This window comes from Macaca thibetana, chromosome 15, assembly GCF_024542745.1.
Source record: "Macaca thibetana thibetana isolate TM-01 chromosome 15, ASM2454274v1, whole genome shotgun sequence".
In the NCBI taxonomy this organism is placed as follows: Eukaryota; Metazoa; Chordata; class Mammalia; order Primates; family Cercopithecidae; genus Macaca; species Macaca thibetana.
In genome coordinates this window covers 67340652-67354636 of record NC_065592.1, presented here as the reverse complement: position 1 = coordinate 67354636, position 13985 = coordinate 67340652, and the positions used below count along the sequence as shown (strand labels likewise).

The 13985-nt window shown below is 35.0% G+C and overlaps 1 protein-coding gene across 9 annotated transcripts in view; it reads right to left on the bottom strand.

The window, feature by feature from the left end:
• The window catches only part of MPDZ (multiple PDZ domain crumbs cell polarity complex component), a 174438-nt gene that overhangs the window by 99006 nt on the left and 61447 nt on the right, over window positions 1-13985 (bottom strand). For all 9 annotated transcript variants that reach the window (XM_050761615.1, XM_050761619.1, XM_050761622.1 and 6 more), the window contains exons 9-12: window positions 13145-13259; window positions 12743-12831; window positions 2347-2530; window positions 1457-1528 (exon numbers count right to left, since the gene is read on the bottom strand). In XM_050761615.1, the coding sequence (XP_050617572.1) occupies window positions 1457-1528; window positions 2347-2530; window positions 12743-12831; window positions 13145-13259 (460 nt within the window). The remainder of the gene's footprint in view (window positions 1-1456; window positions 1529-2346; window positions 2531-12742; window positions 12832-13144; window positions 13260-13985) is intronic.

The window sequence follows — 13985 nt, the reverse complement described above, 5'->3', positions numbered from 1 at the left end:
AAGAGGCAATAATATCTTATCCCTTTTCTGAGGACTGGTACTAGGGCAAATGCATTAAAATCACTTAGAAGTCTGTGCTTTATTTTGTTTTAAAAAGATTCTGGGATTCCTGATTCTAGGTCTATAGTCACCCCCATGTATCCTGCCACAAACACACACACACATACACATACACACACACACAGAGAGAGAGAGAGAGAGAGAGAGAGATTTCTCATTAGCTACCTTCACCAAAGCAAAATAGATGGTTCTGCACCTTGGTGATAACTCCCACACCCATGCCCACTTAATATCGCAAGTATCATGCTCTAAACATTTTTATCCTTTCCTACAATTCTTGATATTCACTTTAGCCTAAATAATTTATTTACTTATTAGTGTAAAAATGGCAGAATGTTATTAGTACATGTGAATTCTACAGATCTAACTTCTGGAATATCTCTGCAAACATAAATATCCCTTTAAAATAGTAAAGCTCATTCAAAATTTTCAGCAGAAAATCCAATAATGAAGGAACAGATATGTTAAAGAACAACAAAGCTTTGGTGTAATTATATAGCAAAAAGAATTCACACGAAGGGAGGGAGATCAGTCTTGTATTCTGTTCAGTGGGTTTAAGTTATCAAGTACCTAAAGCAATCTGAAAGGTAAAAGCAGCACACAGCACACAGAATAAAAAGAGGAGAGCAACATTCTGGCAAAACTATGTATTAAAATAATGCTACTGGCCAGGTGTGGTGGCTCACGCCTGTAATCCCACCACTTTGGGAGGCCAAGGTGGGTAGATCATTTGAGGTCAGGAGTTTGAGATCAGCCTGGCCAACACGGCAAAACCTGTCTCTAATACAAATAATAATAATAATAATGCTACTCTAAATTTTTAAAAATAGCTTGATGGGTCCTATGTTTATAGTGAGAGAATTCCCAGAAGGTGTGATAATTTCTCTGCAATTACCTTCCAAACCAACTTCCCAATATTAAATCTTGGAACCCCTGAAAAATTAAGAAGTGAGAAAAAAGCCTCCCAAAATTGAACAGTCTCATTCCCAAGAGCTTATATGTTAATGATTCTCCTGTGTTTATTTTTAAATACTTTATAATTTTATAACTGTTAGTTTATGTTGGCTGTATACAGACAAAGAGATTAAATTAGAACCACATATATAACCAGTTAATTCCTAAGGAGTTCTAGTCAAAAAAATATGGAAGTAAGAATAGACTGACTCAGCAAGAAAGTGTAAGTGAACAATAAATGAAAGAATAATTTAGCTATAAATGGAATGTTTTAATCTGTAAGACCACTTAGTCACATTTATAAATAGGGATTTACAAACATAACTTTTTGAAATTTTTTTTAGTAACTTACAATGTATCCATAGAGGCTTAATCACATTTGTAAAAATCATTTCTAAAAAAGAAAAATAATGAAGTACAAAAGCTGGCTCTAGGTGTTTACCTTCTTCTTCAATTGGTAATATGTTGGTGTTTCTCCTCGAAGATAAAGAATCCTCATCTTTTTCATAATTTTCTTAAAGATAAAAATATTTTAGTAATTTTATCTTTAGTATAATCAAGCACTTGAATTTTTCTAAACCCAGTATATTTATTTGAACTCCTACATGAGAGTCTGTTTTTTAGAGATAAACTTCTTAATAACTATATGTACTTAAAGGCAAGTTCTGTTAGTGGAAAAGAAGTAATACATTTCTCCTGTGATTTGCTCCACTGTTTCTTGATAGTGCAATATGTATAAATGGCATAAATATCAGAATGGTCCACAATTTTAGAAATGAAACAGCCAAAAGCCTTTTCAGCCAAAAGCCTGATTTCTACCAATAAATCACTGAGCTACATAGGGGTTTCAGTAATTTGCAGACATATTCATGTACAAACAGCTTATGAATGACATTTCTAAATGTGGAAGTAAAGTCAATTCCTTCAAGGAAAGGCTGGGCATTTAGAATTATTATGAAGGTCACATAAATAATCCAGGTGGACGAGCACTCTCCTAAAGTGAGAACATTGCAATGACATCCAAGAGTAAGGCAGAAACAGAAAGGTAGATGACTGCCTGTTCCCAACTGAGAAATGGTGACAATGAATAAGACAGAAAGAAATCTGCTCTATTCAGCAGCCTACTCTATAGTTTATAGACACATTGCTGGTCCCGATTAATCCTGACTTTATTAAACTTCCTTTCTTGCCTTGGTTTATAATGAATAGTTGAGGGTAAAAAGCATTCTGAATAATTTAAAACCATTCTGAAATAGTAAGTTACTTTGGAATTTAAAAAAAATTGGAGACAATATAAACGTCTAACTAAAAACCAGATTAACCTAGGATTACCTTTGATTATGCTGGCATTAACAGGGGACAAATCTGCATCTTTTGTGACGTCTTCCCTTGACATGAGCTCGGCTTCCTGCTTCATTCCTCTCCTCATTAGTGTCAGGAGCACCGTTTGTCCTGTGTGTCGCAATACCTCTACTGCTTGTTGATTAGTAAAACCCTGAAGATTTGTGCCATCTACCTGCGATTAAAAAAAAGCATGTTATGTGTTAAATAAATGGATATTTGTATTACCAATTCACAAAATGTGTATGTATAGTTTATTAGTGTGAAAAGAATGGGGAATAAGTATTCCTCTCATTAGGGAATGGACAGGAAGACCCTAATATCTCTTTGGGAACCAGTATTAACAGGGATGCACTAGAATCACTTGAGAGGGTTCTGTTTATTTTAATATAGATTCTGAGGTACCATATTCAGAAACTGAGTCACTAGTTCTAGGGTAGGACACAGGCTTCTACACCATTTTTTTTTCCTTTTTGTTGAGACAGGGTCTCACTCTATTGCCCAGCCTGGAGTGCAGTGGCGCAATCATGGCTTCCTTCAATCTTAACCTCCTAGGCTCAAGCGATCCTCCCACCACATCTTCCCAAGTAGCTGGGATCACATGTACACACCACCACACCTGGCTTTTTTTTTTTTTTTTCTTTGAGACGGAGTCTCACTCTGTCACCAGGCTGGAATGCAGTGGTGCAATCTCAGCTCACTGCAACCTCCACCTCCCAGGTTCAAGTGATTCTCCTGCCTCAGTCTCCCGAGTAGCTGAGACTACAGGTGCACGCCACCATGCCCAGCTAATTTTTGTATTTTCAGTAGAGATGGGGTTTCACCATGTTGGCCAGGAAGGTCTCGATCTCCTGACCTCGTGATCTGCCTGCCTTGGCCTCCCAAAGTGCTAAGACTACAGGCATGAGCCATCGCGCCTGGCATACTTTTTAAAAATTTTTGTAGAGATGGAGTCTCCCTATGTTGCCCAGGCTAGTCGTGAACTCCAGGGCTCAAGGGATCCTCCCACCTCAGCCTTCCAAAATGGTGGGTTTACAGATGTGGGCCACTGTGCCCTAATCGACTTCTTTTTAAATATGCTTTTATATTCCTCAGGTGATCTCAATGCACAGTTAAGTCTGGAAACCAAACTATGCAGGATTAAAAGGAATAGAAGACAGTGATGAATGTGCTTATCAAGTGCACTGACGTATCACAAGGTCATATTTATAATGCCTTTCAAAAAAGAAAGAAAAAAAGTGTCTTTTTATTTGTCTTTTCAAAAAAATAAATACATTTGATTTTCCCCTTTTCACAAATGACAAAATATTCAAAAATGTCCCTGTGATCTTTCCAAAATATAGATATTATCGTATCTCCCCAACCCTCCCTTCTACAGATAACTCCCTAGGACAATGCTCCAAATTCTCAACGTGGCTTAGAACGGCCTGTGTCAACTGCCCCCATCTCCCACCAGCCCCAACCTCATCTCTCACGATGCAGTCCATTACTCTCTGCCCCTCAGCCACAGAGGGCTCACTTTCATTCCTCTGACTCGCAGTGCTCCCTTCAGCCATGGAGTCTCTGCAATTTACCTCAGCCTGGACTCTCTGGATAGCCCACTCTAGACCATGCTCTTTCTCAAGAGCTTACTTAGAGAACACTTATAATTGCTTTATATCTCAGTTCAATAGTTGTTTTCATAATAAACTATCTTGATGTCTTTGACTGCAATCAAAGCCCTCTTTTACACATTCTTCCTCATAGCAGTTTTCCGAATTTTAATTTTACATTTTCTGCCATTATGCGGTTTATGACTATATGCTCCAAGGACAGGCTCTGTATTATTTTTGCTTACAGTAGTGTCACCAAAACATGGTGCTGTCCATACTATAGATATTAAAATATAGAGCCATTGGCTCATAGGTCAAAAACTTATTTGTAAAGTAAATTATATTTTGAGGAAGATAAATTTTAACATGTTGTTCAATTTATAAAATCACAGTAAAAACAATTTGAAAAATCAGAGCAATAAATTTAATGCTGAAATTCAAAGTCATTGATATTCCTTAGAATTGCAAAATGACTATAAAATGACTGTACATGTAATGCTTTTCCAAGCATAGTGGGGCCATATTAGGCATTCAAATGTTTACTAAAGTAGAAAAGATCTGGATTTTATAATCTAAATCTTATAATCCAGATCTTTACTAACTTAGTAAATATGTGAAAATCATAAGATCTAGATCAAGGCTGGGCACAGTGGCTAATGCCTAGTAATCGCAGCACTTTGGGAGGCTGAGGCAGAAGGATTTCTTGAGCCCAACAGTTTGAGGCCAGCCTGGGCAACATGCTGAAACCCTGTCTCTATAAAAAATAGAATAATTAGCCAGGCGTACTGGCACATGCTTGTAATCCCAAATACTTAGGAGGCTGAGTTGGGAGGATCACTTGAGCCCAGAAGGTTCAAAAGGCTGCAGTGAGTCATGCTCATGCCAGTGCATTCCAGTCTGGGCATCCGAGTAATATTTTTTTATATTTTATTTTATATTTATATTTTACATTTATAAAAAAAAAAAGAACGAGATCAGTTGTCTCCAAGATGGAGCACCCTTACTGCAAAGGTTTCTGAAAGAATGTAATAAAACTTCTAATTAAACATTTTAAAAACTCATTTGCTTTGTAAATATGTGTATATGTGGATGTGTATATATATAATTATGTATATGTACACATAGGTAAATACCATATAATGTCTGTTAAGTATATATATGATATATATAATATATATAACAATATATATGAATACATAGGAGGAAAGAGGGAAAATGAGTAGTTAGCTATTTTTACTAGAGGAAATATTCAATCAAAAATCCAGAAACCTCTGATCTAGTTGAAAATCTCATACTCTGTCAGTTCCTTAAACCTTCTACGATACTTCTGAGCTGGATGGTAACTTGAACATAAGTATCTGGCTCTGTTCTTTCTCCCTACCTCCACCCTGCTGATTACCTGTTACAAAAACTAACAAAACAGAACAGAGAAAATACTGCAACAAAACTGGAAACCAAAGAAGCACCAAAGTCCTTAGACCAGCAACCTGGAGGAATTTCTACTAGAAATAGTCTGCGCATGGCCAGATCAAAGGCAGGCCAACTGAATCTCTGTATGTGTGGGAATAGCCTGTCTGGCAAGAAGAAACTTCAGCAACAAACAAACAACACCCTCTCATTAAATGAGGCAGTCAGATGGTATATGTGGATCCTAATTAGTAACTCCAAGAAACACACCAAGTACTAAAGGCCATACTAAGCTGGGTTCCAAGTAGTAGCACAGAATTACTTTATTTGTAATAAAAATTACCTTATCCACACATGTGTGCACACAAGCACACACACAACTCCAACTAACTCCTGGCTATCACAGCAAACACAGAAAACAAAAACAGAGGCAAAGTCTCCCAGTGTGATCCTCTACCACTGGTTTCCTCTTCATTTTGTTAATCTACAAATGAATCAAATGAAGCTACAGTAAATTTAAACTTTCCCCTTCCCTGTCACTTTGTCAATTGCTAAATCATCTGGGAAAAAAAAAACATACAATCTGCAGCAGAACTCATCTCAACTTCTATCTGTACAAGCCCAGTTATTTTTGAGGACGACCAAGGGTCATGGGATGTGAAATAAGATATCACAGTCCAAAAGCAGGTTGTACATTGAAGATCGGTGCATGTATCTTCCTATGAAGTTGTTATTGCAGTGAACAGGAAAAAAGATATTTCCTGTAACTTACTATCAAAGTAATTCACATTTCCTTGTATTTATGGAAGCAGGAATTACAGTTACAAGAAGACACACGTATCTACGCAACAAAAAAAAAGAAAAAGAAAAAGAAACTTACAATGATGGCAGTCAACAAGATTTTAAGTACTGCGAAAACAAAGTCAGCACATGGAAGACCAGGTCATGTAATTTTCCCGTATCTCAGAGGAAAAGAATAAACAGATAAAAAATGATCAGAAACAAGGCTGGAGACACATAGGCTGATATAGGAAATTCAACACACTAATAAAAGAAATTATAAGAAGAAGATGATAAATGAGGGGGAAAAAATCAAAGAAATGATAAGGGAGAAGGGAAACTTACCCAAATCTACAGATCAAAGAGGCACATGAAAAATCAGAAAATGATGAGAAATAAATAAATAAATAAAACCTCACACCTGAATGTATCCTGATAAAATTCTTATATTTCAAAGATAAAAAGAAAAAAGATCTACCAGCCTCTAGGCAGCAAAGAGAGAGACTAGGTTATCTGTACAATTGTGGTAAAGAAATTACAAACCAAGAATCTTATACTTAGTGTGATGTATGAGAAAACAGAAATTGTGTGATGTATGAGAAAACAGAAATTGTGCTTGAGATGCTATGATTATTAACATCCTATATCAAAGCAAGTTGTAAAAAGGGCCACCATGCAGAAATTTAAACTAGGTGGTAAAGAACTACAATTCAGGGCATAAAAGAGCTGAGTGTTGTTAAATGTTAAGAAAAACTTAAGAGGAAGATTTTTTTTTAAGAGGAAAGAATGCTATACCTACTCAGGTATTTCCCCCTTGACTTCAAGTCCAAAGTCACCTGCAGAAGGGGCAATGCAGTAGATTGTGTCTAATGCCACCAGGAGGACAAGGAAGAGGCTGTTTAGCTGCTTTGACAGTGAAGCCAGAGGAAATTTCTGTTATGTTGGGACCTGCTCACCTCCCTAGCTTTGTCTGGGCATAGACCAGGGGAGGACCACACACAGGAGTGAGCCAGGCTCAAGTCTCTAGGTAAGCCATCAGTTCGTAGTGGGCTTCTAATATTCCAGGGGATTCATTTGAAATTAGACTATTATTTAGTATGGGAAAAATTTACTAATTTGTAACTGTGTCTGATTATTTTGATTGGCCACAGGATAACTTATTCTATAAGAATACCTTAAGACATGAAGACTTGCCTAGGATTTCTTCTAGGGGAAAGGGAAGAACCTTCCCCATTAAAAATTAAAACGGGCAGTTGATGACAAAATTTTTCAAGTTAAGATTATACCTAATAAATCCTCTTTGCCCAACATAGTTGTTATCCCCAGCCAAAGAGTCAAAATATAAGAAGTCAACAGAAGAAGTTCTCAGAAACAAAAAGTTTAGAAAGTCCACTAACACCTTCTCTTCCTGAAAGTTTACTCAAAACACTCTAGCCAAATGCGAGATTAATTAGATTTAAAATTCAGTAAGAAAACTGTAGTATACAAGATCCACTGCTGAGCAACAAAATAAGTAAAATTCAAATCTAAATAATAGTATTACAGCAACAAAACAGAATTTAAATGTTTCATGTCCTTAAAAGAAATATAAGGTAGTATGTAATAATCTGTCTGTAACAACAAACTGTAAACAACGTAACTATCCATGATTAAGCCGGCCTCAATATATCACAACAGACCTACATGTGCTTACATAACTACCTCTCCCAGGTAAATTTTTAAGTAAAATAAAAAGGTATAGAAAAATATAATATGATGCTATTTAAATATAAATATATAGAATTTTTCTAAATTTTAAACCATAAACTAGTGGTTTCTATGAGAAAGCTTTTTAACCATGTTCAAATTTTATATTCTTTAAACCTTAAAGACAAAAATTAATCTAAAATAAATGAACTTGCTATTTACTCTCATACTAATAAAGGAAAAAAAACAGCAAAAATCTCCACGTTGGGGCTCCATGAATATTCATAAAATACATAGAACTTTAGGCTCTTTTTATCTGCAAAACATTTGTATTGTTCAATTCTATTAAAAGTGAAGTTTTATTAAGAAAAATCTAATGTGTATGATTTTAATAACAATAAACTAAAAGTATGTTTAAAAATGCATTTTTTTTCTTTATCTTCTGAACTTGATGACTTGGATTTCAAAATGGATTCCTTACTCAAATGTCAGAGAATAATACTAGCACAGAAGAAATTGCTATAATGGAACAGTCATGAACTTTTAAACCTAGACTTCTGTTCAAATGTCTTAGTTATCTTCATCTGTAACATGGAAATAAGAAGATCTATTTTCCAAGAATTATACCACATGGCACTTTGTAATGGGAAAATACTCAGAAGCTGGTATTATTATTAAAAGAGTAAAGAAGTGAGTAATAAACATAAAAATCTCCAAGGCTTTCGTGGGAGAGGTTTCTCTTCAATATAATCACACCCATGCTATATATAAGCCAAAGTCACTGAAGCCTAAGAGGTCCTGGTTAGCTCTGTTTCCACTTTATCACAAGAGAGTCAAGAAATCAGTTCAGAACCCATGGTACCACAGAGAAGAGTGCAGTAGAACTAGGTAGTATAATGGCAGCAAATTGCCTATGCGCTGTCTCATGAAAAGAAGAGATCCAGGCAGGGTGCGGTGGCTCATACCTGTAATCACAGCACTTTGGGAGGCAGAGGCGAGAGGATCTGTCAAGCCCAGGAGTTCAAGACCACCTGGCCAAGATTAAAATTAAAAAAAAGAAGAGAGCCAACATCCTCATAATGTGCACTGCAGACACCACAATTAACAGGAACAATTACAGGGGAGAAATACTCGTTGCAACAACTTACAAAATCTGGCCCCTGAGCATACTCAACCCAGCTTGCCAGGGCCTCCTCCAACATATCCTATACGTATAGAAAACTTCAATCTATGAACACAGTCACAGAAAATCAAAGGCAACATGTGATACTTTTCCTTATTTATATGCTTATTTAATAATTTTTTATCAATTATAATTTCCTACTGCTTTTAGCATAGATATTGAATATCAAACTAAAAAGAATGAGTGTATGTTTTCATCTAATGACAAGTTTGGTCAACTTTTGAAAACACAACAGGATCCTTTTGTCAAATAATCAAGTTATTAACAGAATATCAACATATGAAATGGGAAAAATAGAAATTCAGTCTATTCCTTGTCACTGTAATGCCTATAGTGAAACCCTGTAGATGTAGGAGTCCACAGAACACAATGTGTAAAACAAGAACCTTGTAACAAAATATTTTTAAGTTACAAAATAACACTTCATCAAAATAGTAAGAAATAATTTCTTAATCTCATCACTTCAACAACCACAAAATAAAAACAGATTATACTTCTAACAGCTGCTGTCCAAACAAAAATCAAACAAACAGACAAAGACTGCAGTTGTGAAAATGCAACTAAATGTGAAGAACATTGCTGCAAATATCTCAAAAGTCCACAAGATGGTGATATTTAGTAAAAAATTAATACATGATCAAAAGCATTGCATGATATTCTTCAGGATTTTAAAATGTTTGTATCTTTGTAGTAAAAGAATGTTCGCTAAAAATTACAAATCAGAATACTGATGAGAGTGAAGTCAAGTGATTTTATTGAAAGCAAGAAAACATTTCAGAGAAAAGATTCTTCCACCTTTGCATCAACAATTTCCTTCATCACTGACCTTGCCTAAGAGGAATTATATTTGAGATTCCACTTGTACAAGAATGAAGATAATGACAAATTTAGAGGGAAGTTATCATGAGACCCTTCAAATATGTAATCATTTTAGACTCTCTAAATAATTAATATCGGCTTAATTATTAAACTGCTAACAGGTATTTTCAGTAAAACACTCATTTGATTTTCCTGAACATCACACAAGAGAATTTTCCTTATCCCAACTTTGTAAGTGAAGAAACTGAATCAGGAAGTTTGATATGTAGCAAAATATAGAATTATAAGATTCAGCAATTCCACTCCTAAGTATACACCCAAGAAAAATGAAAACATATACCTACTTAAAAGCTTGTACATGAACGTTCACAGCAGCATTATTCATAATAGCCAAAAAGTAGAAACAATCCAAATGTCCATCAATTGATGAATGGGTAAAAAAAAATATGGTATATCCATATAAAGGAATATTATTCAGCAATAAAGGGAAATGAAGACTGATACATGCTACAACACAGATGAAACTTGAAAGCATTATGCTAAGTGAAAGGAGTCAGTCACAAAGAACCACGTCTTGTATGATTCCATTCACATGAAATATCCAGAATAGACAAATCCATAGAGACAGGAAGTAGACTGGTGGTTGCCTAGAACTGGGAGAATGGGGGAGAAAGTGAATGCTAAGGGGTACTGAAAATGTTTTTAGGGTACTGAAAATGTTTTACAATTCATCGTGGTAATGAATGCACAACTCTGAATATACTAAAAGCTATTGTACTGTACATTTTAAATGGGTGAATTGTATGGTATCTGAATTATATTTCAATCAAGTTGATTTTTTAAAAAGCTTTCTAATTGATTAATATAGATAACAGGAGAAAAAAGAGTAAATTCACTACGCTTTCAATTTGTAATTCAGCATCAGATATGGATTTAGACTCCGTAACTATTCCTTCTCTCTTTCACTTTCCCCCAAAACAAAAAAAAATGTACAGTAATTCATTTACATTGTATGGTAAAATGAAGATACATAGAGAAAGCTCATTTCAGGCATAGAGCCAGATGAGGTGGCAAGCATAATTTGATCTTTAGTATAGATGTGAAGAGATGAACAGGTGTAGGCAGGAGTTTCACAGAACTAAACCCAAGAAGACTCATGGAGCTACAATGTGGACTTAAAGGGAGAGATAAAGGATTCCTTTATTTTTTAAAATAGTGGTAGGAAAACACACAATATTTACCATCTTACCCATTTTGAATAGTACAATTCAGTAGTGTTAAGTATATTCACATTATTATGCAACAGGTCTCCAGAATTTTTTCATCTTGCAGAACTGCAGAAGCATACCCATTGAACAACTCCTCATTTATCCCTCTTCCCAGTCCCTGGGAGCCACTATTCTAGTTTCTGTTTCTATAAGTCTATTTTAGATACTTCATGTAAGTGAAATCCTACTGTATTTGCCTTTTTGTGACTTATTTCACTTAGCATAATGTCCTCAAGGTTTTTCAGTGTTGAAGCATGTGATAAGACTTCCTTCTTTTTAAAGACTGAATAACATTCTATTGGAGATATATATATATATATCACATTTTGTTTATCCATTCATAGATATTTGGGTTGCTTCCATGTCATGGTGATTGTGAATAATATTGCTATGAACAAGGACTCCTCTATCTTAATATCCTACTTTCTCACTATTATTAAGCATAAACAAATACCTATTAAGATATATCAGCATTCCCTCAAGATGTCTTTCAAAGAATATGAATATATGTTTAGAAGAATAAGGACCTCACAATTACAAAAGTTTAGTAAACACTAAGGTAAAACAGATAAACAGGTTTCTCTATTGCAGGACTCTCTCTCTGTGTGTGTGTGTGTGTGTGTGTGTGTGTGTGTGTGTGTGTGTGTGTGTGTCTTTTTTTAGAGACAAGATCTCATTCTGTTGGCCAGGCTGGAGTGCAATGGTGCAATCATAGCTCACTACAGCCTTGAACTCCTAGACTCAAGGAATCCTCCTGCCTTGGCTTCCCAAGTAGCTGGGACTATAGGCAGACACCATCGTTCTCAGCAATTTTTTTTTTTTTCAGAGATAGGATCTGCCTGTGTTGGGATTACAGGGCATGAGCCACCAGCTCATTGAAAACACCCAGTTGTCTTCAATTTTTCCATGTGCACTGTGAATTCATAGGAGACTATACTATAGGCGGTTTTCCCCTAAACTTATTTGATCAGGCAGTTTTGGTGCAGGGTCTCTTGAATTTCTGTTTCAGGCTGCAGTCTGGGGAGTCCAGTATCAACTGAACACTGAAATTAAAGTTGGACTCTTTTGTACACTGCCTTGAATAGCCATATGTTTAAAACACATTGATGTTAGAATGATAACAATGATAGCTTGATCTAATTAAAAGAAGCTAGATTTTTTTTTCCATTCTTATATACCCTTAGGGCTGAAAGGAGCCCCGGCCATAAAGCCAACAAGAACAGTATCATTTTGCTGATTAAAAAAAAAAATGCAGGCATCCCTAATTCATATTGCAGTACTCTAAAGGTACTGGACATCTGGTCTCTACCTCTGGAGTATCTGCAAGGAAAGTATAATAAGTGTAATATTAATATAATAACTTCATTACAACCAGAAATTAGATATATCAGGAATTATTCAAGAAAGAAGTCTCCCCTTCCGAACTGAGACTAGTAAAGCTTATATCCAATGCCCTTATTTTACTTCCACAAAATAATAAAAAGGGTAATTGTAAAAAGAGCCTCAAGTCACCTAAAAAGCTTAAGCTTTTTTTAGTACAGAGGTATTTTTTTAGTAGAGAGTTAACTGTAGCTCTCAAAACTAAGTAAACTAGGAGAATGCAATTCTCAACTATGAAAATTAACAAAGGTATTGTTAAATGTGTAACTTACTGCTATAATTTGGTCCCCAATTTGGATTCTGCCATCATGCTCAACAGCACTGCTTTTTGTAATGCTCTTTACAAAGATTCCTGAAGGTTCTAAGATTAGAAATAGGTTATTTTTCACAATTTTCAAAGCACATTCAAAGAATATCCATCTTTAATTCTCCAAATATAAAGCTCTAATTTAGAATAAATATGTATCATCTAGTAGAAACATAGGCTAAGGAATAAAATAATTGTTTTGTCTGTCTTAAATACAATATAAGAGTCGCCTACACTAAATTATTCCTAAGGAAGTTTTCAACCAGTTTATCCAACAATGTGAAACATGTAATATCAACTCAATATTCTGTAAGAGATATCAGAGGTAACTGCCAAGTTTAAAAGAATATTTAATGTTTAAAATTACCCAATTTTTTATCTCCAATGTAACCAGCAATGGTAATTCCTAATCCTTGGACATTTTTAGTGAGTTCTACATCAAATGTCTCACTTTCTTCACCTTTCTGAGTAGAAGCATCAACCTAAAATAAAATCAATAAATATACAGTGAAATAAATATGTAAAAAGAAAGCCAGGGGCCTACTTTAACTCTCTAGCAGAGAATTATAATAGAGATGATACCTTTAATCCTGAACACAGGGATAGGCATCATCATATTTTTTCTCAGAAAGGGATGTTAGGAATAAGATTGAACCTTCCCTTATCAGAGAATACATTATTGTTTGCGTATACTAAATTTTAAATCAAACAGTTTTTTTTTAGCAAACTCTATTTTCAGAGATGGCTCATCTTAATTTCTGAAGAAGTTAGGATGCAGTATAGCTGAAAAACTAATGTTATGAATTCAGATCAACAAGTTAAATCTAGCTTTGCCACTTAATCTAGAAAGAAAATATCACTTTTGTCAACTGTCTATCAGGAAAAGAATAAAAACAACTAGACAAGCTACCATTTATTGAGCAGTTTGTGTGTAACTCAGAATTAAGACTTTACATGTCTTAATTCATTATTCCTCATAATTCCTCATAATTCAGCATCCTGAATGATAGCTGAAAGTGGGTTTCTCAGATGTCAGCCTTCTCTAATAGAATTGTTACTAATTCTATGTTGGACAGAAGAGCAAGTCTCCCTAAAATTAAGCACTAGTTAATTGGTACAATATATCATCGATAAGCTATTGGTACTATGTATTAGTATGGTGTCAGCAGATGCTACAGAGAACTGTAGGAAGGGCACAACAAAATCAA